This window comes from Vanacampus margaritifer, chromosome 17, assembly GCF_051991255.1.
Source record: "Vanacampus margaritifer isolate UIUO_Vmar chromosome 17, RoL_Vmar_1.0, whole genome shotgun sequence".
NCBI classification, from domain to species: domain Eukaryota; kingdom Metazoa; phylum Chordata; class Actinopteri; order Syngnathiformes; family Syngnathidae; genus Vanacampus; species Vanacampus margaritifer.
The window spans coordinates 11152350-11180252 of NC_135448.1; the positions used below are offsets into that span (position 1 = coordinate 11152350).

The following is a 27903-nucleotide window of genomic DNA, read 5'->3' on the forward strand; positions in this document are numbered from 1 at the left end:
AATGATAGAAACAAGGGGATTGGTGGGAAGTCTCATTTCACCATTTTTGGGTACTAATTTTTGGGAATAGCACATCTAAGGAGATTGGAAAATGTATAACATCCACTTTTTTACATGAACAGATTGTGGAAATATTTACATTAAATAACACAAAAAGATGCCCAGGTTTACTACATTGTTACTGAAGAACAGGCATTTCTATCGGCACTAATAGCCAATAACACACAAAGTACACAGAACACATTTTAATGAACATTTGAAGTCCAAGTATGAGGTTCCACACAGGGTTGACAAAATGTCACAGATGTCTCCAATATGTTTCTAAACGCCACAACAAAAATGAAATATACATTATGTACATTTGCTTAAAGCAGCCACAAACTAACCGTTCCTTGCTTGTGACTTTAAAATTAAAAATGAGAAAAGGGAAACAAGTGGAAAAAAGTGGAGGGCGACTATTTTGCACTCTAAAAACAGTTGGGTCAAAAATAACCCAAATTGGGTCAACAAGGAAATGACCCAATGTTTTGGTTTATTTATTTGAACCAAAAAAAGTTGGTTCAAATGATAAACCCACTAAACAACTCCTTTTTTTTTTAACAAAACACCTGAATTTTTGGGGGACTCACCCAACTTTTTGGGTTGTGCATGTAAAACAAAAATTGGGGTAAAAAAAAAGGGACTGATCCAAACTTTTTGATTTATTTATTTAAGCTGTAAAGTTGCCTCAAATAAATAACCCACAAAACAACCAATTTTTGGGGGGATTGACCCAATGTTTTGCGTTATTTATTTACTTGGTAAACCCAAAAGTTGGTCTAATGAATAACCCACTAAACAACCCCTCTTTTTTTTAGACCTTCATATAACCCAAAATTGGGTCAAAAGAATAAACCAAAACCCAATTTTGGGTGTTGTTTTTAGTGTTATTCATTTGACCCAACTTTTTGGATTAAATGATTAACCCAAGCATTGGGGTTGGTCCCTTTTGACCCAATTTGGGTTATTTATGACCCAGCTGTTTTTCTTTAGTGTGTACAGTGAACAGTGCACAACCTAAACAGTGTTTGACAAGGGATAGAGGTAAGTTCAAGTAGCTTGTGTAACATCAAAACAGTCCTGAGCATCGTACAAGGTGTCCAAAGTGCAAAACTAAACATCTAAACCTCACAATATTTCACAACGAGGATCAGAAAGTAGCCGATAGCAACGATTGTTATGATCCTCTTGAGGGAAAACACGTAAACTTGAACTGTGTCCGTCAGAACCTTTGGTATTCCAAAACCGATTTGAGGCCTTTTTTTCTGGCACTCGATACCACCAAGTGAAAATCGGACGACGACGATGAGGGTATATGTTGTGTGCTAATTGGACTGTAGCATCTCCTGAGTATTGTGGGACGACGGGCAGCGGGTGCGAGGTTGTGCTCGTGTGTGTGTGTTTTCCACTCACTGTCCTTCCTCCTCACGCAGGAACTGGAAGACGGACGAGAAGTCTTTGTTGGCATAGCCGCGGGAGGCCATGACTCTGTAGATCTGGTGAGCGAGAGAACCGAGAGGGATCGGCGTCTTGGTGTTAGTAGCGGTGTTTTGGGCCAAGCCGAGATCCTGGATAAGAGACACATGAAGGAGAGGTGAGCATTTTTTTTTTTTTTTTTTTTTGCATTGAATGGTGAAGCACATCACATACAGTTAGATTTGATCCTACACGTTGCGGATATGGCAGATTGACAATTGGACCACAAAAGCCCGTTGCGAGGAGCATATGGACCATCAAATAGAGGAAGCCAGCAGACATGTTAAAGCCCTAAATGTGTCAGCTGGTGACCGTGATTGAGGAAGCCCCCGGCTCATACATGTGGACACGCAATAATGGTGTCCTACCCACTATATAGAAAGAGTAAAATGGCAGTAAAGTGAAATGTAACATAATAAATTGCACATGAAGCAGAACGGGGGGGGAAGTAGGTCCGAGGGTGTAACAAGCATTTGATTCGCTACCAAAACGGACGATTAAGTGAATGCGGTGGAACCTCAAATGAAGATTCAAAACAATACTTGTTTCCTGGAGGTAAATAAAAAAACTCTCCTTTCCCACATGCAGGGCTTTTTTTACCTTGGCCATTAGTGTGGTTCCGAAACCTCCCTGATAGTTGTTAGCAGAAGGGACTCCCTCCATGACGCCGGGGACGGGATTGTACGCGTCGCTGGACCAGCAGCGACCCGAGGACATGTTGAGGACCTTGGCCAGAAGTTTGGGGTCCAAACCCAGTCTAGACGGAAGAGACAAAAGAGTCAACTTTGAAATAACTGACACTGTAATTCACAGGTGGATCGTTGGAATTCAAGATAATATAGTTTCGATTGTGCATAGGCAGTAATAATCAATTCATCTATTGATTATTATATGAAATAATCAGATACAAATTTTTATTGAAAAAAATGGGGAAATTATTTCAAATTGACAGTCCTAAAATACACAAATGTAAAGTAATTATGATTCAGGTACTGGTTTGATGGTCAAAAAATTAGCAAAAATGTTGACTGCTGTTTTCCAAAGTAAAAGCAGACGTTTGTAAATGTCTTGTTTTGAAAAAACACAAAAAGGTGCCTCCTTTCATGGAGGACTACAGAATTTTTTGGGGGGATTATTTGGACCATTTTAAATCTAACAAGGTCTCTAAACGATTAATTGATTAGTTGTCGATTATTCAGATTGCTTTTACACCTCCAGTTAATTTTGTGGAGTTGTCTGGTTTTGCTTTCTATCAAAGTAAAAAACAATTTTTTTTTTCAAATGAGCTTTTTTTAGATGTGAAATCAACCCAACAAATTTTTTTTTGACTATAATATGTTCTATGCGACCCCACTAGCCTAAATACGGTATTTTGGTTAGTATTGCGTTAGTGGAATATGAGTTAAGCAGCAAAATCCAGCATTTTTTTAAAACTATATCAGAAGGCGGCCATTTTGCCATTTGTTGTTGACTGAAGATGACATCACAGTTGCTCGGGTATCATGTAATCACCAATCACAGCTCAGCTTCAGAAAACAGGTGAGCTGTGATTGGCCGTCGCCCGAGCATTGATGTCATCTTCAGTCGACAGCAAGTGGCAAAATGGCCGCCTTCTGATATAAATAAAAATGGCTGGATTTTGCTTCATAATTCATATTCTACAAATGTAATATTAATCAGAATGTCATGTTTAGACTAGTGATGTCACGTATAACATATTATTAATCAGGAAATGATTAAGGTATCAGATTGATTGTTGCAGCTCGAGCTAATTTTTTTGGGAGAGTTTTAGATGAAAATTATTAGTTGCCTTGAATTAGTAAATGAAAAAAGTGATGATGATGATTTTCTTAACTAACTAAAATGAGCAAAAATGCTTATGTCTGTGTTTGAAATCTTTATTTGTCACCTTTGTCGAGATGCGAGTATAAAAAGCGAATTTGATGACATTTTGTGAACTCCTTGAGGTGCAAGCAAAACCTGGAGATAAAATGGGTGCGGGGCAGCGCCTGACCCCCGTTGAACCTTTGCGCCCGAGTGCGACCATACCTCAGCGTTAATGGCTGAAGGCTTTGTAATGCAGCCTAATGCAGTATTGATGTTTAGCGGTACGTCTATCCTTCATCGTCCCTCTTTCATGGAAAAAAAAAGTGGAAGAGGAGGAGGTGAAGTGGTTTAAGCAGCACGGGGGAGCCATAAAGCTCACTGTCACGGAGCTCTTCTTTCTTTTTTTTTTCTTTTCTTTTTTTTTTATCTGCGGCTGCAGTGGCAGGTTACGATTATGCATGCGAGTGGACCCGTTTTGCAGGCGAGAGGAGGGTGTAACTCTGGCGTCGAATCTCTTTTTGTAGGCAAATGAATGCTGGCCACATCAAGCTGAGTGTTACTTACAAGTCGGCTCTGCTCTCAATATGACTGTTAAACAATCATAGCTAGCTTACAAGCCCCGCCCTCCCTCCCTCTGATTGGCTCTCATTCCGCCATTACAATAACAGTAGAGCTTTTTTTATTAGCCGTCGGCGAGCTAATTAAGGATGGCTGGCGTTTACATGCTCTTTTTTTTTCTTTCTTTTTTTTCTTTTTTCCTGGAGATGGACATGTCAAATCGGTAAAATTACCGAATGAACAATACTGAGCTCTCCAGGAAAATTTTTACATGCGCTTTTGTGTCCCGCGTCGGTTTTGGAAATGCGGCATCGGTGGATCTCTCGTCACTGATGGCTTTTTCAGCCACGCTTTTTTTTTTCTTCCTCCTCCTCATCTCCTGTGCTGACACGTCGTCCCCCCTGTCTGAGGACTCAAGGGGACATATGTTTGACATCACCCGCCCCCCCCTCCCTCCCTCTCTGCGTTCCGGATCAGCAGCTGAAAAGGTTACGGGCCGGGCGCACAATAAAGCGCGCCCGAGCGAGCCGAGACGCTGACGGCGAGCTGTTGTCTTCTGTGCACGATAAATCAATGAATCCCCCCCCCCCCCCACGTCGCACACGCAGATTACCGCTCAAACGCCGCGGAGGTGTTCTTCGTTCTAATATGCGACACGTCACGCTTTAACAAGATTGTCATGGACGCGCTTAGTCAAGGGCGGCGACGCAAACGTGTTGCCGTGCGATGGAAGTAAGACGAGCGCGTTTTATGCGCCGGCAGGTGGAGTTTTGCATTCGCAGCGGCGCTAATGTCTCCTCCGCTGCAATTAGCTCCTCATCCTCATGCGACGCCGCAAGAGAGAGCGACTCCTGTTTGTTATTACGCTAAAGAGGTAATGAGCGCGCACGCAGGCTTTAATGGTTTCATTTATAGGAGGCAACAAGCACATTTATAAGCGCTAATCAATTCGCTGGGGCAGCAATGAGAGGAAGATTTAATTCCTCTTTGCTAAAAATGGCAGTCTGCTGTCGTGACCTTTTTAAATCACCCGCGCGGGTGTGTGTGTGTGCGCGTGCTAAGAGATAAATCGTCTTCATGTTCACGTACTGTACGACAGGGATGAGCAACTTAAAAGGATATTTGACTCGTTTATCAATTTTCAGCAATAACAAGTTCATATTTTGCCTAGAATTAATTTGACAACGTAATTATTTTTCCATGTACAATTAACTCATTCACTGCCATAGACGTCAAAAATTCATTTGAACTAGTTCTATTAGTTTAAAATTTGTTCTAATTTTGTTAACAAAAGTATGAAAAACTATTTATTTTTTGTTGTACATTTAGAACAGATATAAAATTTGTGATTAATTGTGAGTTAACTAGTGAAGTCATTCGATTAGTTCCGATTAAAATTCTTAATCGCCTGATGCCCCGAATTATTCATAATCTTTAAGTCGCGTCAGGCGATTAAAATTTGTAATTAATCACACATTTTATATCTGTATTTCCCCCCCCAAAAATCTAGGTTTTCATACTCTTGTTAACAAAAGTGGAAAAAAAATGTTAAACGAATAGAAATTGTTCAAATGAATTTTTGACGTCTATAGCCGTCAATGGCAGTGAATGAGTTAAGTAACTTTAAAAACATATTTTGTCACTTGCTGTCTACTGAAAATGACATCACAGGTGCTTATAGCTCAGGTAATGACCAATCGCGGCTCACCTGTTTTCTGGGTTTGGTCATGTGACGTTTGCAAACGGAGCCGTGATTGGCCCTTAACTGATTCCTGAGCACACATGAAAAATAATAAAGTTATTAAATTCATTCTAGATGAAATATGAACTTCTTACTGCTGAAAATGGCTAAATGAGTAATGAGTATCCCTTTAAATGGTATAAGGGGCTACAATATTTCATCAGTGCTACATTGGACCACACACTTCCTAACCTAAGACAAAAAACATTTAAAATATGGACAAATATGTGCATAATGCATATGTGCAAAATTTGTATCATACAAGGACGGCACAAATATGTTTAACAGCAAACCAACTCATTTTGTGCTTTTTTTTTCCCACCCCAAAAATTATATATATATATATAAAAAAAAAAATTCAGATTATTCAGGTACAATGTTTGTACTGCATATTTTTTTTATTAGGCCTAATGAAATAATTTTGTAGTAAAGGTTAAGTAAGTGGAACTACACCATGCCTGCCATCTAAAGGTGAATGTAGATATTACACCTTAAAACTTTTTTTCTTCTCCCCCCAATATTTTTCAACATTTTGATTTGGTTCCAGGATTTCTTCTACATTTACTTCCAGGTTTTCATGATAAAAACATTTAAATAATAATTAATTAATTAATTAATAATAAGTACAATCACAATAATTAAAACAATAATTAAAATAATAAAATAATAATAAAAAAAATGTAATATTGAAAATTTGTCATGGGGCAGTACCCACCGCCCCCCACCCCCCAAAAAACAATTATATAAAAAAAATTCTACATTTACTTCCAGGTTTTCATGATAAAAACATTAAAATAATAATTAATTAATTAATAATAAGTACAATCACAATAATTAAAACAATAATTAAAATAATAATAAAAAAATGTAATGTTGAAAATTTGTCATGGGGCAGTACCCACCGCCCCCACCCCCCAAAAAACAATTATATAGATTTTTTTCTACATTTACTTCCAGGTTTTCATGATAAAAATATTTAAATAATAATTAATTAATTAATAATAAGTACAATCACAATAATTAAAACAATAATTAAAATAATAATAAAAAAATGTAATATTGAAAATTTGTCATGGGGCAGTACCCACCGCCCCCCACCCCCCAAAAAACAATTATATAGATTTTTTTCTACATTTACTTCCAGGTTTTCATGATAAAAATATTTAAATAATAATTAATTAATTAATTAATTAATAAATAATAAGTACAATCACAATAATTAAAACAATAATTAAAATAATAATAAAAAAAAAAAATGTAATATTGAAAATTTGTCATGGGGCAGTACCCACCGCCCCCCACCCCCAAAAAACAATTATATAGATTTTTTTCTACATTTACTTCCAGGTTTTCATGATAAAAATATTTAAATAATAATTAATTAATTAATAATAAGTACAATCACGATAATTAAAACAATAATAAAAAAATGTAATATTGAAAATTTGTCATGGGGCAGTACCCACCGCCCCCCACCCCCCAAAAAACAATTATATAGATTTTTTTCTACATTTACTTCCAGGTTTTCATGATAAAAATATTTAAATAATAATTAATTAATTAATTAATTAATAAATAATAAGTACAATCACAATAATTAAAACAATAATTAAAATAATAATAAAAAAAAAAAATGTAATATTGAAAATTTGTCATGGGGCAGTACCCACCGCCCCCCACCCCCAAAAAACAATTATATAGATTTTTTTCTACATTTACTTCCAGGTTTTCATGATAAAAATATTTAAATAATAATTAATTAATTAATAATAAGTACAATCACGATAATTAAAACAATAATAAAAAAATGTAATATTGAAAATTTGTCATGGGGCAGTACCCACCACCCCCCACCCCCTAAAAAACAATTATATAGATTTTTTTCTACATTTACTTCCAGGTTTTCATGATAAAAATATTTAAATAATAATTAATTAATTAATTAATTAATTAATAAATAATAAGTACAATCACAATAATTAAAACAATAATTAAAATAATAATAATAAAAAAAAAATGTAATATTGAAAATTTGTCATGGGGCAGTACCCACCGCCCCCCACCCCCAAAAAACAATTATATAGATTTTTCTCTACATTTACTTCCAGGTTTTCATGATAAAGATACTTGGAAGATTTATTTCGGTTTGTCAAAAAATAAATAAAAATAACAATAAAATTTTTTGTGTGAAAATCAGTCATGGGGCAACTGAGAATGCAGTTTGAGGCCATCCCTGACGTAAATCATAAAAAAAAAAAATATATATCACACTTATGCCACTTTCCTACTATTTGTCTGCAGTCCCCTCACCATCCCCTTCACTGACTGCTTGACTGCATGCAGAAATTACCGCAGGCACAAATGAGGCTAAGGAGAGTAGAAGGGATTAAAAGGACAGAATAAAATGAGGAGGTAAAACAAATAGGGACAAAGAACGAAAAGGAGGAAGAAAGACAGCTTGCGTGTGTGTGTGTGCTTATAATTGTCATGCGCGGCGATTCCTTGCACTCTGAGAACGTCACGCTCTGGCGGAGATGGGCCGAGCCTCCATCTGAGATCAACAAATTAGCTTCATGAAAAGAACGGCGTGTGTGTCTCGTTGTGAGAGAAAATTGTGCGCTTGTGCCCGTGCGGGCAGGTAAGAAGACGCACTTGTTTTCAGAAATGCCGCCGGCTTTATTAGCCTGCTAACATTTTCGAATGTCAGTGTGTGCGCGCACGTGCATTTTAGGACACGCTGTAAGAAACACATTTTCATAAAACCTCTCGATAAGAAGTGGACTGTGGATGTGCTCACGTTTTAAAATTAAACCTAAAAAACATGCCGACAATATTTGGCGAGAATTTCTTGTGAAGGTTTGCCTTTTTTTCGACACGGTTCTAATGTGCGTCGTCATTCGGTAGAAGTCGGTCTTGATTGTGTCAGCATATAAACGGGAGGGCGTGCACGCGTGTGTTTGTGTAAATCCCCGTCGCGCCGTTAATGCCGCCATATTTCAGTGGCCGAGCGAAGCGATTTATGTGCGACGGCTCATGCCAATTTTCCTCTTCTGTCTCAGCGATGATAAATCAGTCGCACACCGGCACAGCTGCGCTCGCGCGCGCGTTGAAACCAGGTGCTCTGTGGCATTTAAGTCGTCAAGAGTCATAAAAAACGCCTAATATTAACACTCTCAACGCAGGAAGTCGCCTGACAAGGGAGATGTGTGTTATTTGGAAGCTTGATAATTTACTGCAGGATCTAAACTGTTTTTTTTCTCCCTCAATCTGAAAATATCCTATTATTAACGCCCTAAAACCTCATGTGATTTAAAGTGGTAAATACTACCACTGTTACACGCCATATTCGAACGAGCTTACCTGATGCCGAGGTTCATGGTCTCTGCAGTTCCAATCATCCCGATGGCCAGCAGCATGTTGTTGCAGATCTTTGCAGCCTGAAGAGAATTATGACAGAAGAAATGTCACCTGTTCTGCATATGATTGGATTTGTCTTAATTACATGTGGGAGGATGCCTGGGGCCACTGCCCCCTCAGCCCCCCTGCTATGAACGCCACTGATTTTTTATTTTTTCCCCCTCCAGCGAATCAGAATTTTTGTTGTCACCTGTCCGGTGCCAACTTGTCCGCAGTAGACAACGTTGGCTCCCATGCAGGTGAGCAGCTCCTGCGCAGCGTTGTACTCTTCCTCCGCTCCACCCACCATGAAGGTCAGCTTGGCCAGGCTGGCAGCCCCGACGCCTGAAAAACGCACCACATGAGAGTTGATGTCAACTGACACGTCAGTTCCCCTTTGGAGGAAGAACAGCCAATTTCATCGTCACAAATTGGACCAAAATTGATTGCTAACAAAGTCAAATTGGATCGACTAACTGAGAAGGATGCTAATCATCAGCTAAGACATGGATGCATTTGTTCGATTCATCTTTTATTATTATTATTATTTATTTATTTATTTTTTAAATGCAGAAAGAGTCAAGCAATCGCACTAATGGTAAAATTCAGAACGTTTATTAAGAAATCACTGTACATAGTCAACGAAAGCAAAGCGAAAATGTGAGTCATATATCGACCAAACAGACATTAGATGACTTGACATTTGATACGATTAATTGAATTTTATTAATTGAGTTTATTATGATCATTAGGCTGTAATCCCTCTCACTCCAGCAACTAGTTGCCCTTTTCATTTACTTACGCTCCCTCCAATCAAAATCGGAGTTTCATCATATGGCTCTTCAAACATAGCACCCCACCCCACCCCATTTATAAATTTTTTACAAACCCAAAATATTCTCCCAAAAACATTCACTATTTTTATTTTTAAGAAATGCAGGGGGGAGTAGGGATAAAAATCCCTTAGAAGAACGGAAAACCCACAAATATGCAAATCAATATGCAAATCTGCAACTGTAGTTTTTATTTGTAATATCACCATTCACCACTAGATGGCGATCATGTCTTAGTTGCGCTTAAGGTGGTACGTGTGTACTATCGGCATAATTTTATTGTATTTTTTTCAGATTTGGAATGATATGCATTTTGAGTGAGTTGATTTTTGTGAATTTTTTTTAAAAATGTGTTCTTAATTTTGGTTTCTTGTTCAACAGTTATGCGCTGTCCTTGAATGTTTTTTTTTTTTTTTTTTTTACCATTCACCAATTTGCAATTTTTTTGCACTGGAAAAAAAACTGGTGACCGAAAAGGAAAGTTATTTTTTTTTAAAGGGTTACTTGACTCATTGAGCCATTTTTAGCAGTAAAAAGTTAATATTTTGTTCATAATGAATTTGATAACATGTAGAACCTGATGTTACTCAAATAAATGAAAAAAAACAACAAAAACGATTTTTTCTTCTTGCTGTCAACTGAAGATGACATCACCTGTGCTGAGGAAGTAGGTAACGACCAATCATGGCTCAGTTTGTTGACCAAACGCGAAAAAACGGGTGAGCCATGACTAGTCGTTACCTACTTCCTCAGCACAGTTGATGTCATCTTCAGTCGACAGCAAGTGGAAAAATTCGCTTTAAAAGGTATTAATTGTATACAAAAAAAAATCGTCGTTATCAAATTCATTCTGGACAAAATACTAACTTTTTACTGCTGAAAATGGCTCAATGAGTCAAGTACCCCTTTAACCCTGGAGAACCCACGGGGTCAAATTTGGCCCCTATAAATTCTGCTACTCAAATAAAGACCTTTTTTTTCCCAGCAGTGATTTTGTCCCTGTGTTCTTGTTTCCATTGGCCAAAGTGTGTTTGTGCATTCAAAATCCAGTTCTAAAATGCAACAAATAAAACAAAAAATTATATTGTTCAATGTAGCTGTGTATTTGATTGATTATTTTCTTAAATTCTAAATAGTTTACTGACAGTTTTTGTTATTCAGATTTTTCGAAATGATACCCCTAAATCCCAAAAGGGTCAAATTTCGCCCTAATCCTAAATTAGGGAATAAAGGGTTAAAATTGAAAAAACATATATTTTGATGTTCAGTGAATTTATAGCAGTCATTTAATGTATAATTCATAATTTTCCAAAGAAGAAAAGGGTTCCTGGGTTCTCCAGGGTTAAACAATTTATTTGCCCACCAATCGCGAGGAATCGGGATCAGACTGGTCCGCGAATAGTGAAAATCCGTGTATAGTTCACACACGCATTGGAGGGAAAAAAATGCATTACACATATATACACACATTTTTAATCATCTAATTCATGAGTAATCAGTATTTCTATCTGTCAAATATTGGTACCAGCAGCCTTCGTTTTCATCTTAAACACACGTGGCAATCGTCAGCTCAGCCACTTGACTGCGTTTCAAATTTTCCAAAGGTGGTCGTTGCACTTTAGCGCGCGTGTTGGGAGCCACGGCGGGACCGGCGTGTTAAGTAGCGGCGCACCAGAGGGACAGACGCATCCTTAAAAGCCGATTGTTGCAATCATCCACTGCGCAACTCTCGGGGGAGCTCTTGCCTTTTGTCCTGTCACCCCTTCTCTTTTCCTCTCTCTCTCGCAAACACACACAGATGTATAGCCAACGTGCGCACACACACACACCAGCTGTGCCTGAGGCTGCCCCTCCTCTCGGGGCTATCAGTGACATGCGTGAGGGGTAATTAACTTTACACTTTATCATGTTCAATTAGGCATCCCTCCCCATGCCTGATGGCTTAAGGAGCGTGCCATGTTGTGGGAGGCAAAACACCCCCTCCGAGGCCCCTCCCGCCTCTACAGAGTCCTTCATGTGAAAAATAACTTCTTTCCAAAGCGGGCCGCACCCGATCACCCTTAAATGCTTTTGTATCGGCAGACAAAAGCACTGTTAAACACACACAAAAAGAAGCAAAAAAAAATTAGCAGCTTGCTAAATGGCGCACGTTTGCACTTTTAGCTTTCCAAAAAGGAGGAGGGGAGGGCGAGCAAGACTTTCACAATCTCTTCAGGGTGTCGTGAAACTGTAATGAAAGGCCTCTTAATACGGAACGCCTAATAATGTCAGTGTTAATAATTAAACAGGAATTAGCATTAGCAGAAGAGCTGAACTCACATTAGCGGTGACTTGACTCATACTGGCATCGGTCTGAAGAAGAAAAGAAAGAAAAAAAAAAGTGGCATCCAACATCCCTACCTTTCATTTCTACGCCTTCTTTATTAGGGTTGATCTCAAATGAAGTCACGTTTTCCTCATTAACTCATTCACTGCCATTGACGACTATAGACGTGAAAAAATCCATGTGAACTATTTCTATTAGTTTAACTTTTTTTTTCATTTATTTTTTTTAATGAAAACTTAGATTTTTTTATTGTACATTTATAACTAAAAAAATTAATTTATCATGCGATTAATTACGATTAAACACCCCTTATTTTTAATAAAATTAGGCCAGTCAGGAGATTATTTTTTTTATTGTAATTAATCACATAATTTCACTTGTTAACTAACGATTAATCCCAAATTTTATATCTGTTCTAAATTTACAATATTTTTTTTTCTAGGTTTTCATACTCTTGTTAACAAAAGTGGAAACAAATGTTAAACTAATAGAAATAGTTCAAATTAATTTTTGACGTCTTTTTCACGTAAATCACTGCCGTTTAATTGTACATGCTTGAACCCAGCGGAGACATTCCTTTGGAAACTCCCTTCATTCGATCCCGGTCATATCCAACCGGTCGCGTATCGGTAGACGCTAGGGGTGTGAATTGCCTAGTACCTGGCGATTCGATTCGTATCCCGATTCATAGGTCGCGATTCGATTCCGATTAATCCCGATACCAATCTATAAATTGATTATTGCGATTTTTTTTTACTCAAATTTAGAAAATACCAATCAGTAAACTTGTACACTGTAAGATTTGTATGAAAATGTATTTATTTATATGAAAATTCAAGTTGCAGTCTGTTTCATCTTTGAACAGCACTGAAATAAAAATATTAAGGCTTAATGTTGCATTAATGTAACATTCTTCCATGCTTAATGTGTGAATCTTAACCCTAAGTACAACGTTTTGTTGAATATTCCCATAAAAAATTTATGTTTAAATATCGATTCGGTCGCATATCGAATCGAGAATTGCGCGCTGTAATATCGCGATATATTGCCGAATCGATTTTTTCGAACACCCCGAGTAGACGCCAAAGCAGCAGAGATTTGTTGTAACCATAATACATCTGTTAAGTATATTTATAGTGAAATAAGTTTTACGAATACACTCACTCAGTCGCCTGCCTGTGTTTCTTTTCCGAAAATCAACTGGCCACGCCCATGCGCTGTTCTAAAAATAGTAATTTTTTTGCGTAATTGTAAACTGCCCTATATGTCTGATGACGTCACATGACAACGTGTGTCAGTGATAAGCTGTCACCAGCGCACATAATGAGACCACTACAAACATTTCATACCCGTAACATTGAATACCAAAGATGTCACAGAAGCTGAGAATAAAGAAAAAAAAAGACGGGAAAAAAAGGCCCCGTCTTAAACGCACACACACTTAGAAAGGGCAGTGCGACAACTGCTGCTTAATTAGCAAAGATCACCGTTTGTGGACAACTAAGAGGCAATTATTGATAACACACTCGATGTGCTGATCAATAGAACTCACTGAAGAGAAAGCGAGAGGAAGATGAAGAGAAGAGAGATGGCGAGACACCAGAGGAGAATTAACGATCGTCCTCGTCTTACCTCCCAACACTCCTCCCTCCGAATTAACTAATCACCCTAATAAGCGCTTATGATATGTAGAGGATTTCTATAAGCTGTGGTCATGCAGGAATGATGGAAGATCTATAAAATTGAAAAAAAAAAAAAACCCGCAATCATCATAATGTGCCTGTTTGTGTGTGTTGGACTATCAATGACTCAGTTCAATATGCATACACTAAAGTTCAGCCACACGCGTGCGCATTTGTGTGTGTGTGTGTGTAACGGTCATTTTCTTCACACACTTTCACAGTGTATATTAATGCACGTATGCATCAGCGTGCGTGTGCGCAGGGATACGTCCCGTTGCCGGGCCGGTTCTGTCAGAGACGGATTAAAGAGGAATCCTAATGAGGCTTCCTGAGCGCTGGGGTGCACCGGCTCATCCATCCCAGCGGGAGTGACAGTGGTGGATCGTTAGCACTGCGCAACTACACGACGCCCCCTAGGGGGGGGGAGGGACAGGATGCGCGTGAGTGCGTATGGGGGTAGGAGGGCGAGGAAGGCAACTACAAGACAGGAAGTTGTTATGATGCGAGAAAGGGTTTTAAGTACCAGGCCACATTTCATGGTATCGGTACTCGCGACGGATAACGATACTGGTATCGGCCCCCCCGCTCTTGTGGCCATTTTTTGGTCAACTGTCAGAAAGACTTGTGTGTCTCCTAATGAGTTAACACTTAATAGTGATATCACCGATATCTGTGTTGTATATGTTTGTAGCTCATGTAACTTCTGTGTTTAATTTCCTCGTTTACGTTTGCCGTGCGCTTGATTGCCTCGCGGTGCTGAAAAAAGAAGGGCGCCATTTGCGAACCTCGCAGACGCTAATTATAGCTCTTATACATACTACATTATATTTGTAATGAACGGAGAATGTGAAACAGGAAATGGAAATACTGAACAGCCTTTCAAATTAAAAGCCTGGATTTCAATTATATATATATATATATAAATATATATATATATATAATTAAACATCACACGCTAAACAGATGGATTACTGAATTACTTGAATTGTATTCCTTAAAAATAAATTGTGCAACCACATATTTTGATTGGCCAATGGATTATTCATTTTATCGATTTGAAAAAAATATATATATATTATTTTATTTTGTGCACTATGCAAAATGACTTATAAGCAAATTAAAAAATATATAATTGCCATTAATTTCATCCAATTTTAAGGAAATTTGCTGCAGTTGGGATATATATACGTCATTTATTAAAATGATCTGTCGTCGTGAAATTTTATGTATCATAAGTACTAATGGTACTGGCATCAGTGAGTACTGTAGATTTGAGCATTGGTATAAAAAAAACATCCCTAGTTTTAAGTGTGAACGTAAGAAGAATAAATTTAAGGTGAGTACTAGAAAACAGTTCAATTAATGGTTTAGAGGGACATCAAAAATGACCATATTCAAATATTCTTCGAACACATTTGTTTACATTCAAGCTTCAAGTTGCCGTAATCGCAAATGATGTCATGTGATGAAATCTATCATCCAAGGCTAATGCGCAGCTAACGTTAGCATGCGTGCCTTCTAGCCGTGTCAACTGAACACGACCACTCAAACGAGGGAACCCGATAACGACCCGTTTGGAGCCAAATGAAAATCTGCACATCGTAGCCCGCGACGCATACGCACGCCTCTCCTGCGGAAAAAAAAAAAAAAAAAAGTTAACAAGCCGACGATCAAACATTATTAGGGCAGATGCTTCGCAGCACATCATTAAACATGAACGTCAGAAGGGTGAAACTTGCGCAGGCAAAGCGACATCAGAGAAACTCATTTGGTTAAGCCGGTTTTGTAGTTCGCACCACCGTCTTCAGTAGCGCTACTTTCATGACACTAAACAAAAACATACAATCCGCAAGCCCTTGGAAGCTTTTACGCTAAAAACTCCTTTTGAAGCGGTGAGGAACGTCCGTGTTCTTGTACGTAGAAGATCCGCGTGTGTGTTTACTGGGGACAGGTGCGAATCAGAGACGGCGGCGCCAGTGAGACTTCAGTTGGTGCCTCTGAGACTCTGGGCTTTTGTTTTTGTAAAGTAATATGCCCGTTAATTGCGGGTGAATCAGTTCACAATAATAATAGAAAAAGAACAGAATGTACAGCAGTGCTTAAAAACATAAAAACAAAAGGAGACCATCCAGCATAAAGAAGTGCTTTAATGCGGACTATTTCATTTTCAGAGCGAGGGAATGGGGAATTTTAAACAGTCAGTCGGTCTGGGAATGTTCAATACCATTTTTTTTTTCAGACCGATACCAGTATGAGTACTCCGCTCTTCAGTAGTCAGCGATACCAAGTACCGATACCACTAGTACTTTACATGCATAACATTTCCTAAAAAAAACAAAAATATTTTAAAGAAAGAACTATAAACCCACCCTTAAAAATGTATGGAAATGTTCTTCTGTAATTTAAAAGAGGGTGGCCGATACCTTGAATTAACACTAGGTATCGGTACTCACCCATCTCTAAATATTTTTTTGCAATTTAAATACTGCCTTCAATGGAGGGCGGAATAATTGTAATCCATTCCAGCTCCCAATAAAACGCCAAAAAACAAAATTGTAATGTGTTTTTCAATAAGTTCCCTACAGTATTGTATTTTATAAAGACATACTGTAATAACATAATTGTGCAAACCGTGGCCACCTGTGGCGGGCGAGTATAATATGTATTCTGTCAAAACTGATCAGCAAGACGTCGTAATATTAGGTAATATATGCCTATGAGGATTGTTATATTGTCTGTCTACAAGTGTTGCTGCACCGTTTGTGTCTGTCAAATATCTGTTGCTTCAAAGGTTGTAACGCCGCAACATCTAGGCTAGTTTTGTTAGCTGAATTATAGCATTTTGCATTGTGTGTTAGCATCAACTCATTCACTGCCATTGACGGCTATAGACGTCAAAAATTCATTTGAACTATTTCTATTAGTTTCACTTTTTTTCCACTTTTGTTAACAAGAGTATGAAAACCTAGAATTGCTTTTTATTGTTCATTTAGAACAGATATTAAATTTGTGATAAACGTATGAGTTAACTAGTGAAGTCATGTGATTCATTACAATTAAAAATTGTAAACGCCTGATGCCCGTAATGAAAAAATAAAATAAAAGATTTTTAAAAATTAGGGGCGTCAGACGATTACAATTTTTAATTGTAATTAATTGCATGACTTCAATAGTTAACTCACGATTAATCACAAATTTTATATCTGTTCTAAATGTACAATAAAAAAAATTCTAGGTTTTTATACTCTTGTTAACAAAAGTGGGGAAAAAATGTGAAACTAATAGAAATAATTAAATAAATTGAATTTTTGACGTCTATACGCGTCAATGGCAGTGAATGAGATTTATGCTAGCGGACTTTTGTTTAAATAAATATATGAATCATCTGAGCGATGGCTTGTTTCTCCCAATACAACACAATTCGTGCCACAACTTTAAGTGCAAGTTGCCGTAAACAAATGCAACCTTGGGTGCCACTAAGTTTTCCCAGCTAACTTTGGCTCTTTTTTTTTTTTTTTTTTTACACAGCAGCCTATCAATGAGAGTTGCCCGCCTGCAGTTTAAGCCAGCAGGGGTTGCGAATCTGTTTAGAGGCCGACAGCATAGCCTCATGTGGTCCGCCATTATAATTACACCCACGGGAAGATCTCGTTCTCAAACAAATTAAAAACCCAAGAAGGCGCCATAAAAACCATAACGGAGATCGAGCAATTCAGTGAAACGGTACGAGGGGGTGCGGCCGGCCAAAATAGCACAGACACATAAAAACGTTTATAAAAAAAAGAACATTCGACAGTTTATCTGCCAACTTGACTAATACCGCATTCTTTATCAGCTGCAGTTAACGAGTGCAAAACTATGAGAACCGAATCCTACATATAAATGTTTCTTAAGAATCTCGGGATCGGTGCTGGATTTCACTTTCCTTTGGTCCTTCCTCGGGTCTCCTGACGGCCTCACGACTCTGGCTGGGAGTGTTCGGTTTAGGTGAACGGTATGGGATTTTTTAAATAGGTTTTAGGTGTACTAATGAATACACACACACTCACAGACACATACAAAAAAATAAAAAATAAAAAAATAAAATAAAAAGAGAGCAATGATGATGACATGTCAAATCGGTAAAATTACCGAATGAACAATACTGAGCACTCCAGGGAGGAAAAAAAGAAAAAAAAAAGAAGGGAATCTCGGGATAAAGACTTGAGTGCAAATGAGACAAGCAAATGCAGTCTTAGCGTCAACTTGTATTTAGGGATACTTAAGGTGCAAGCCTGCGATGCTCTTCTATTGACCACAAGACCAACTTTAATAATCAGCCATCATTACCATCATCGCCATCGCTAACCGTTCAATTCCGCCGGGGTGGGGGGGGGCGGCGTCGGCTGCTCAATGGTAGGTGACAAGAGAATGGAGTGGGAAGGTGAGATCCGCAATCAATTCCTTCCTCTGGCCCGACGAGACTCATTTAGAAAAAAAAAGTGCCAGCTAATAATGCTGCAAAAATGAGTCCGCGGGCACTTTTTAACGCCTGCCATCACAACTGCCCTTCAAACGAACGTCATGCTAATTCCTGCTTAAGTGAGTGACATCGGAGTTACATTTGACGGACAGGGTTGGTTTCCGTACGACTCATTCGCCAGCTGACTCTTTGTCTGCGTGCGCGCACACACACACATGGGCGCGCGCAAACGTAACACAACAGATGACATAGGGGAAGTGAGAGCCAGTCCACAGCTGCCGCGGGTCTACCTCCATCTGGAGCACGGGCATCATCAGCATCCCCCCCCACCCACCACCCCGCACCATCGGCGCTACCCTGACTCTCTTTACTGCTCATCCATTCCCTCCCACTTGCAAACTCCCCCCTGTGTCACTGGAACACGTCAATGGGAGGCTTGTTATGCTAATCTAGTCTTTGGGCCGCTGTCTCGCTAGTACTGGTTAGCCATCAAAATGACAGACTGCAATTGCACCCCCCCCCACCCCCTCCTTCCCACGAACCTCCAGTAACCGGCCTTCGGACTCGGACACTCATCTTCTCATTAATCCCATTCTCAGACTGGATTAACCTGTCTTGAGTGATCTCCTGTTACTTTCTATGATGGCTGACCAGACAGGCTGGGGTGGTGACTTGTTTTTAAAAAAAAGTGACAGTTCCAATTGGGTCAGTATTAACATTGGTTGGTTTGATTGTGTGTCTGATATACAATATTGTTCACAGTAGTAGTAATATTGCAATATTGGGATTTTTTATATTTTTTAGCATGACTGCATTGAAGTAATAAGCATTAAAGGCATAAAGAAAATCAACTCTTCTGGAAAATGTCATGAAGATTCATGTCCTGAGTCAAACGGGTTGCTAGCACGAAAACAACGGTCAACTAAGAATGGTCAAACTTTGGTGGCCATTCATTTATAAGTAAAAAAAAAAGCCTCAAAATGTTTCAAAGTGAATGGTTTTAATTATTTTTGTAAAAAAAAAAAAAAAACACCAGCAGTAGATATGGACTGATACGTTTTTTTTCAGGACCGATACGATTGTTAGTAGTAAAAAAAACGGTCATAACCGATATTTCGAGCCGATATTCATTTTCGCTAAAAGGAAAAATATTGGCATCAAAATATGGAAAAAAATACAAACTCCAGCACTTGTGCTTTTTGAATATTTAAGCATACGTTTATTGAACAATTTTTAGGGTTCATAAAATATTGGAGTTTAAAAAAAATAAAATCTTAGTCAATAGACATCTTTGTTTTAAAAATCTGACAAGTTCAGGGATCTCCCAGGGGCAGTAGCATGTCTTCAAAAGTTAAATAAAAACTTAAGTAAATAGCTCTCTATTGTGTTTGACAGTTTTTCTAAAATTTCAGAATATCTGAAATATTAAAATTGTACTTATCTTAGTTTTAACTTCAAACAAAAACAGAAGATGCAGACTTTCCAGGGTCAGCAGCATCTATGAAATTTAATAATTTGCTCCCTGAAGTCCCCACCCCCCCCTTGCACTCTTTATTTTTTATTTTTGGATCTATTGTCGGCCGTATGATTCTTCAAAATGGCCGATGCCAATATTTGTCTAAATTCTGAATATCGGCGCCGATAATCGGCCTAATTCATAATCGGTCTATCCCCAACCAACAGCATGAAAAACTCAATCTCAAACTCAGCATTGAATTTCACATATTTAGTCCCAAAAATATGAATTCTTAATTACATGTATTGTATCTCTGTTCATCTATTCATGCCATAGGCCACAGGTGTCAAACACAAGGCCCGGGGGCCAGATTGGGTCGGCTAAATCATTTTATGTGGCCCGCAAAAGCAACACAAGCATGTCAACTTCCAAGATGCTTGCTAAAAAAAAAATAATTAAAACTTCAAATTGTCGTAACTACTATGTGGCTCGCGACAAAAATTAGTTTGACACCTCTGCCATAGATGTACAGTGAGAGAGAGACTAATATTTACTTGAAAAATAAAATAAAAGGAAAACTTTTTTTCACTCAGAAATTCTAAGTAAATTTTACAAGGGAAGTTTTGATTACATACATTTTACCAGTTTATTTAAAAAAAAAAAAGAAAAGCGACTCATGGGTTGAGGAACAAACCCACCCACAACCCTCCACTTTACCACCTGAGCCAAATGCCGCTCCTGCTGTATGTTAGTATAATGATGGTGTCAGGCAGAATCCTTGTACCTCTAAGAGACCCGTTTTTGGTCTCATGTTGGGCACACCAGCAATGCAGAATAGTAGTGGCAACTGGCAAACAGCGAGAGTGGCATGACTCGGGTGGTAGAGTAGCGGTTTACCAAGCGGAATGTCATGAGTCCAATCCTCTATCCTTGAGTAATTTTTTTATTTATTATATATATATATATAAACTGGTAAAATGTACTCTAAAACTCTGCTTGTAAAATTTACTGAGAATTTCTGAGTGAAAAATCTTCACTAGTTTTTCCCCCCCAAGTAAATATATCTTTTTTTTCTTTTTCTTTTTTATAGTGTAGTGCCATGTCTTAAAAACAGTTAAGAAACACCCAATTATAGAATTTAAGAATAGTTTGTAGGTACAAACAAAGCATACATTTTAGGAATACATGACGTACCATTCAATTCATTGATTACGATTTCTGTTCAATTATGTAGAAGTGATGTCACGTCTCAATCTGCCCACAGTCTTAATAAGAAGGACAACATGGCATCAGCTACGGAAAGACCACAAAGTCCTCTGGGAGACATTATCCTGCTGAACTGGAGTTCCAAACATCCAGTGAGATTTTCCCATCCCATTAAAATAAATAAATTAAAATAAAAGGAATTTTACTGTAGCCAAATGCCCATAGTTAGTGCATTTATAGCATTGCTACTGCAACCAGCAGGGGTGAATTATATAGGACACAAGCCATATACGGTTTATGGTTGGAACTCGAAATGCCTACTAAGCACAAAAAAAACAGTTTGGTTGGGGATCATTTGATAAAGTTGTTCTGTACCTCTGAAGAAGAAATGTTGCCGTTTGTAAATGTACCCCCAAATCACTCAAAGGACAGTCGACTGGCATGCGTGGATATGATTAGAGCGCCTTTGAAAATGGGCAGTTAGTCGAGGACTTTAAGACCTCACAAGTGAGCAGCATCGGCCCGATTGCCAATCGGACAACAGCTTGCTTTCCCAGTGCTGGGAAAAAACACAATGAAAGTTTTTTCCGGGGCCTTTTTAAAAGCTGTCATGCGTTAGCAATGCGGCACACCATCGTGGGCATTAAGGCACCAACACAGGCATTATGGGTAATTACTGCTAACGACCCTGCCACTTGTTAGCCAGAATTTCTATTTTTGCAAGTTGTATGCCAACACCCTTGGCTTGTGACATCAGGGTTTTGCTTTGTTGTGGATAAACTCTGTAGTTTACTGACAGTTGTGTGACTTGAGACCCAATCTCAGCGTGAATATACGGTTATTTAAAAAAGTGACTCAGGTTCATGGTTATCACCATTTTGGGTTCGGAAAAATGTATTGTTAAATTACATGTCTGATTAGAATGATAGATACAAGAAAATGTAAAAACAATAATAGGACTTTTTTGATAGAAAACATTTGAATGATTATCATAATAAATGAACGGGTAAAACTCCTTTAAAGAACATGCAAAGGATTAAACAATAATCACAAGTGTATTATTATTCACAGCGGCGCTCTGCATATTGTGACATGTGGAAAAGTCCAATTTGTCACACAGCCTGGATCGTATTGCTCACAAACCTCTGTGTGCACCCTATTTGGGTAGGGTGCCATCTCCTGGTAAGAGGCAGAGCATATTAATTAATTCCCTATACATAGGCGTAGGTCACAATGATTATTATTATATACCATTTTTATTTTTCTAAAAATTTATGCGTAGATTAATATCACTTTGGTGTGCTATTGAAATTTACGGACGCGTATTGCATTCACTTGAATAAACACTCTCCTGTTTTTCTGACTAATATTTTGGGGGGTGCTTTGTTTTTTTGTGTATTTTTAATTTTATTTTCAGTTTTTCTGAATTTTTTTGGTGTCCCAAAAAAATTTCTGAAAAATGGGGGGGAAATATTCCGAAAAACAGGAGGAAAATTTACTCAGAAAAACTTTTTTTTTTTTAAATATTCAGAAAAAAATTATTCACAAAACCAGGAAAAAAATTACTCCGAAAAACAGAGCACCAGCTTGTTTTTCAGAATTTTTTTTTCTGTCAAAAAAAAAATATATATATATGAAAAACAGGGGGGAGGGGAAATATTCCGAAAAACAGGGGGAAAACGTACTCAGAAAAACATTTTTAAAAATTATTCTGGAAAAAAAATATTTACAAAACCAGGGAAAAAATACTTAGAAAAACAGAGCACCAGCTTGTTTTTCAGATTTTTTTTTCTGTCAAAAAAAAAAAAATCTAAAAAGGGGGCGGGGGGGATACTCCGAAAAACAGGAGGAAAAATTGTTTTTGTTTTTTTCTTTACTTCTGAACTCCAAGTGACTTGTTGCAGACTCTCGAATGGTGGACACTTTCCCACATACCGCCAACGTACCTTCAAATATATGATTTATTGGCTCAGTTAAGGTTAGTTTACAAACATGTCAATCGATTGGAATGATTTTAGTAAGCTAACAGTTAAGTTTCTACGGAAGCGTATTGCATGCGGGAAAGTGTCCGCCATTTGCCAGTCTGCAACAAGTCACTTAGAGTTCAGAGGTAAAAAAAAAAAAAAAAAAAAAACAACTCTGAAAAACAGAGCACCAGCTTTTGATTTTCTGAGTATTTTTTTCTTCTGTTTTTTGAATAATTTCCCCCTCCTGTTTTTTCTGAATATTTTTTTCTTCTGTTTTTTGAATAATTTTCCCCTCCTGTTATTTCTGAATATTTTTTTCTTCTGTTTTTTGAATAATTTTCCCCTCCTGTTTTTTCTGAATATTTGTTTCTTCTGTTTTTTTGAATAATTTTCCCCTCCTGTTTTTCTGAATATTATTTTTCTTCTGTTTTTTGAATAATTTCCCCCTCCTGTTTCTTCTGAATATTTTTTTCTTCTGTTTTTTGAATAATTTTCCCCTCCTGTTATTTCTGAATATTTTTTTCTTCTGTTTTTTGAATAATTTTCCCCTCCTGTTTTTTCTGAATATTTGTTTCTTCTGTTTTTTTTAATAATTTTCCCCTCCTGTTTTTTCTGAATATTTTTTTTCTTCTATTTTTTGAATAATTTTCCCCTCCTGTTTTTTCCGAATATTTTTTTTCTTCTGTTTTTTGAATAATTTTCCCCTCCTGTTTTTTTTTAAATATTTGTTTTCTTCTGTTTTTTGAATAATTTCCCCTTCCTGTTTTTTCTGAATATTTTTTTTCTTCTGTTTTTTGAATAATTTTCCCCTCCTGTTTTTTCTGAATATTTTTTTCTTCTGTTTTTTGAATAATTTTCCCCTCCTGTTATTTCTGAATATTTTTTTCTTCAGTTTTTTTGAATAATTTTCCCCTCCTGTTTTTTCTGAATATTTGTTTCTTCTGTTTTTTTGAATAATTTTCCCCTCCTGTTTTTTCTGAATATTTTTTTTCTTCTGTTTTTTGAATAATTTTCCCCTCCTGTTTTTTTAAAATATTTTTTTCTTCTGTTTTTTGAATAATTTCCCCTTCCTGTTTTTTCTGAATATTTTTTTTCTTCTGTTTTTTGAATAATTTTCCCCTCCTGTTTTTTCTTAATATTTTTTTCTTCTGTTTTTTGAATAATTTCCCCCTGCTGTTTTTTTCTGAATATTTTTCTTCTTCTGTTTTTTGAATAATTTTCCCCTCCTGTTTTTTTCTGAATATTATTTTTGTTTTTCTGAGTAGTTTTTCCCCTCCTGGTTTTTCTGATTTGTTTTGTTTTTCTGAGTAATTTCCCCCCGTTTTTCTGAATAATCCCCCCCCCCCTTTCCAGAATATTTTTTAATGACAGAAAGAAAACGCAGTAACACAAAAAAATATATAGAAAAACTGAAAATTAAAAAAACGAACCCCACCCCCAAAAAAAAATAATTGCCAGAAAAACAGGATTTTTTTGTCCAAGTGAATGCAATACGCTTCCGTAGAAAATAACTCAATAATTACACATTTTTCTTTGTGTAATACCTAATTTTTGAACGTTGCTGGCTAATTGATGCTAAGCTAGAGGCACATAAACAAGGTCAATCATTGGTCATCTCAGGCTAGTAAAAGAGTCTTATTTGGGAGACAACCTTCATGGAGGAGTGCACACACTAACTGTTCACTGTCTGTAGTATGTAAACAGTGTGTGTGTTAAGGGAGAGTATCTGGCTTTAAGGCTCTGATCTCCAGTCGCTCGCTGCTGCAGACGCCAGCTGGTAAACATGCCATAGGCCCAGTCTATGTTTGTAAGGGGAGCGCACGGGCAGCAGAGTGTGTCGTGATTAATTCGGCATTGTGCAATCCAAAGTCCGCTACTGTCGCAAATAGCAATTAGCAATAGCAACCTGTGCGAGTCAAAAAGAGCCCCGATGAGGCGACGTGATGGACAGCTTAACTGTGAAAGCATCTCCTTCTCGTCTTATCTCCTTCCTCTCCTCTCCATGTGAAGGAAGCTTTTCTCCTCTTTATGACTCTTTATCTGACATGAAAGGCACTAACATGGGATAGCCGCCATTACTGCTCCATCAACATGAAAAAGCTCTGACGCGGGACTTCTCCAGCGCTGCTCGGCCCATTAAGAGTGACTGGCGATCCTGTGCTCTGTCAAGGAGTCGTCACGAGCAGACAGCGCCGACATAATGAGGACTTAAAACCTCAACCTTGCCTGAAAGGACTCTCGGTCAAATGCGGCAATAAAACCTTGAGATGGCAACTGACTGGCTTGGTAATTACAACCCATGTTGCGGTATTAACCCAAAGGGTCCTATGGTTTGAATTTACAAAGAGTCTAAGACAGGTCAGGAACTTGGCAATGGGGTCACAGAATTACCACTGTGGTTGGCGCAATTGGATTCTTCTTTACTTTCATTCCTTTATGTTTAACACCAGAGGAGCTTGTTAAGTGAGAAATAAAACTATGAACGTAGCAATGACCTACATTTTCTGTCCTTAACTCATTCACTGCCATTGACGGCTATAGACGTCACAAATTCATTTGAACTATTTCTATTTGTTTCACTTTTTTTTTTTTAGAGTGTGACAACCTAGAATTTTTTTATTGTACATTTATAATAGATATAAGATTTGTGATTAATCGTGAGTTAACTATTGGAAGTTCTGCGATTAATTACAATTAAAAAATGTAATCGTTTGACGCCCCTAATTTTTAATAATCTTTCCTTTTCTTTTCTTTTTATTAGGGTCATCAGGCGATTATTATTTTTTTAATTGTAATTAATCACATGACTTTACTAGTTAACTCAAGATTAATCACACGTTTTATATCTGTTCTAAATGTACAATAAAAAATGTTTTCTAGGTTTTCATACTCGTTAACAAAAGTGGAAAAAAAATGTGAAACTAAAAGAAATAGTTCAAATGAATTTTTTACGTCTATAGCCATCAATGGCAGTAAATTAGTTAAATAGTTGCCTCTGCTCTATGAGATGTCGTTCCATTAATTAATCACAGTTTGTCGTAATCCTAAATGAATACACGCCACACCTCAAATAAATGCTAACTTTTTTCAAGAAATAAGTGGCAACAAACTGACCAGCACTGAAAAATGTCTTTGTATATCTGTTGTACAATGACAATAAAGGCATTATATTCTATTCTATATGCATTTCATTTTTTTATAGAAATAAATGTCTTTACATAATTTTACTGGTCTATATGTCAAAATCAATCTTATGAAAAAGGCAAAAAAACAAAAATGTTTTACCTCCTGACACAGGTGCATCCATGAACACAGCGCCCATCTTCTCCGCGGCTAACGCCATCTCTTTTGACACGGCAGGGTCGATGGTGGATGAGTCAATCAAAAGCGTCCCCTTCTTTACCTTCCTAACAATAAACAGAATAGATTTTTATTTGCACATTTAGGAAACACTCTAAATGTTCTTTTTCCTTGCATGACACTTTAATCAGGGCATTTTTGGGCAGTGTCTAAAACTTACTTAAGGATGCCATTGGGTCCTGTGTAAACTTCAATGACATTTGGACTGGAGGGAAGCATTGTGAAAATGCGGTCTGCTTTCTCAGCAACTTCTGCAGGGGAGTCCACAACCTATAAAAATAAACAGATTATGAATAAAGTTGGGCTGTTCATTTTTCAACATTGAAATCAATATGTTAACACATGTCCGTGACATGCTTTCGTCAAAATCTGCTTAAAAGATACATTTACAGGTTGCGTGTTACCTGTGCCCCGAGATCCCGCAGCTCCTTGCAGGACTCAGGAAAGACATCAGTAGCGATAATGGGGTACCCATTCTTCAGCAGGTTCTTGGCCATGGGACTTCCCATGTTTCCCAAACCAATAAACCCAACTGGTGTTTTTGAGGCCATTGACCGCATGTACACTAAATAAGGGGGGGAAAAAAAGAGGAAAATTAGATGGAATTTTGCTGAGTTGAAAGTCCAGGGAGGAGTTCTGTCCTGTACAGTTGCAGGCTGCAATAAACTTCCAAGTTAAGCGATAAAGTGATAAGTGACATTCAGCCTATTGCAAGATAAGTGATACTAAATTAAAAAACACTGCATGGGTAATGCAATGAGGATCAGATTTAACGTCATCAAAAACATATTTATATGAAAATATATTACAGGATAAAATGCTGCAGCATGTCATCACTCCGTACAGGTCACTCTCAGCCAGCATTTTGGAACTGTGGCCAGGCTATTAAACAGTTCAGGCTTAGCCAAAGTCCTGGCAGGTTAACAATACTAAACACTGGCAGTGCACCAACCAGACAACAAAAAGGCTTTACAATTAAGTAGAAAAGTGAAGTCTACTACCTTAAACCTGACAAAACATTTTAAATGAAACCCAACAGAGAGCACACGAAAATAAAAGTAGCATTAATAAATGCAATAGAACATACATCATTTAATGGCTCATTTAATGTTGCATTTATTGCAAGATGCATGCTCAGAGCAGGTGGTCAACAATTGGGAATGTGACTCAACGTGCTAGCACAACTAGCATTGGCTAACATACTGGAAAAGACAGGACAGCTTAGCATTCTCGCTGTCCGAACACACAGAAATGTTAAGAGAGGAAAAAAACGATATGGGCGGATACGTTACCAAAGGTAGGGCTGACATGTTTATTCCACTTTAGCAAAATATTTCCACACCCTCTAAACAACGCTGCCATACTCCTCTCCCCTTGACCTCGGCAGTCGGCAAAAACCGTGACTGTTGACACGCCGGTACAGCAGTAATGATTGACAGTTACTTCAGCCAATTGTAGTTAGAGGATAATCACTTTAGCCAATAGGAATGAGCCAAAGGCGGGATGTCCTTTGTTTTCACATGTAAATGCACTTAGGTCGCGAATACTCCCAAATATTCGTAATTTACTTTATA

The 27903-nt window shown here is 37.6% G+C and overlaps 1 protein-coding gene across 1 annotated transcript; it reads right to left on the reverse strand.

Moving 5' to 3' along the window:
* Window positions 1-230: 230 nt before the first annotated feature.
* Window positions 231-27739, reverse strand: hibadha (3-hydroxyisobutyrate dehydrogenase a). The gene is made up of 8 exons (XM_077548675.1): window positions 27622-27739; window positions 26734-26894; window positions 26490-26599; window positions 26255-26376; window positions 9249-9382; window positions 9002-9078; window positions 2116-2272; window positions 231-1607 (listed from the first exon to the last, which is right to left on the reverse strand). Exons 1-8 carry the CDS (start codon window positions 27689-27691, stop codon window positions 1449-1451), a joined length of 990 nt encoding a protein of 329 aa, XP_077404801.1. The 5' UTR covers window positions 27692-27739; the 3' UTR covers window positions 231-1448.
* Window positions 27740-27903: the final 164 nt, after the last annotated feature.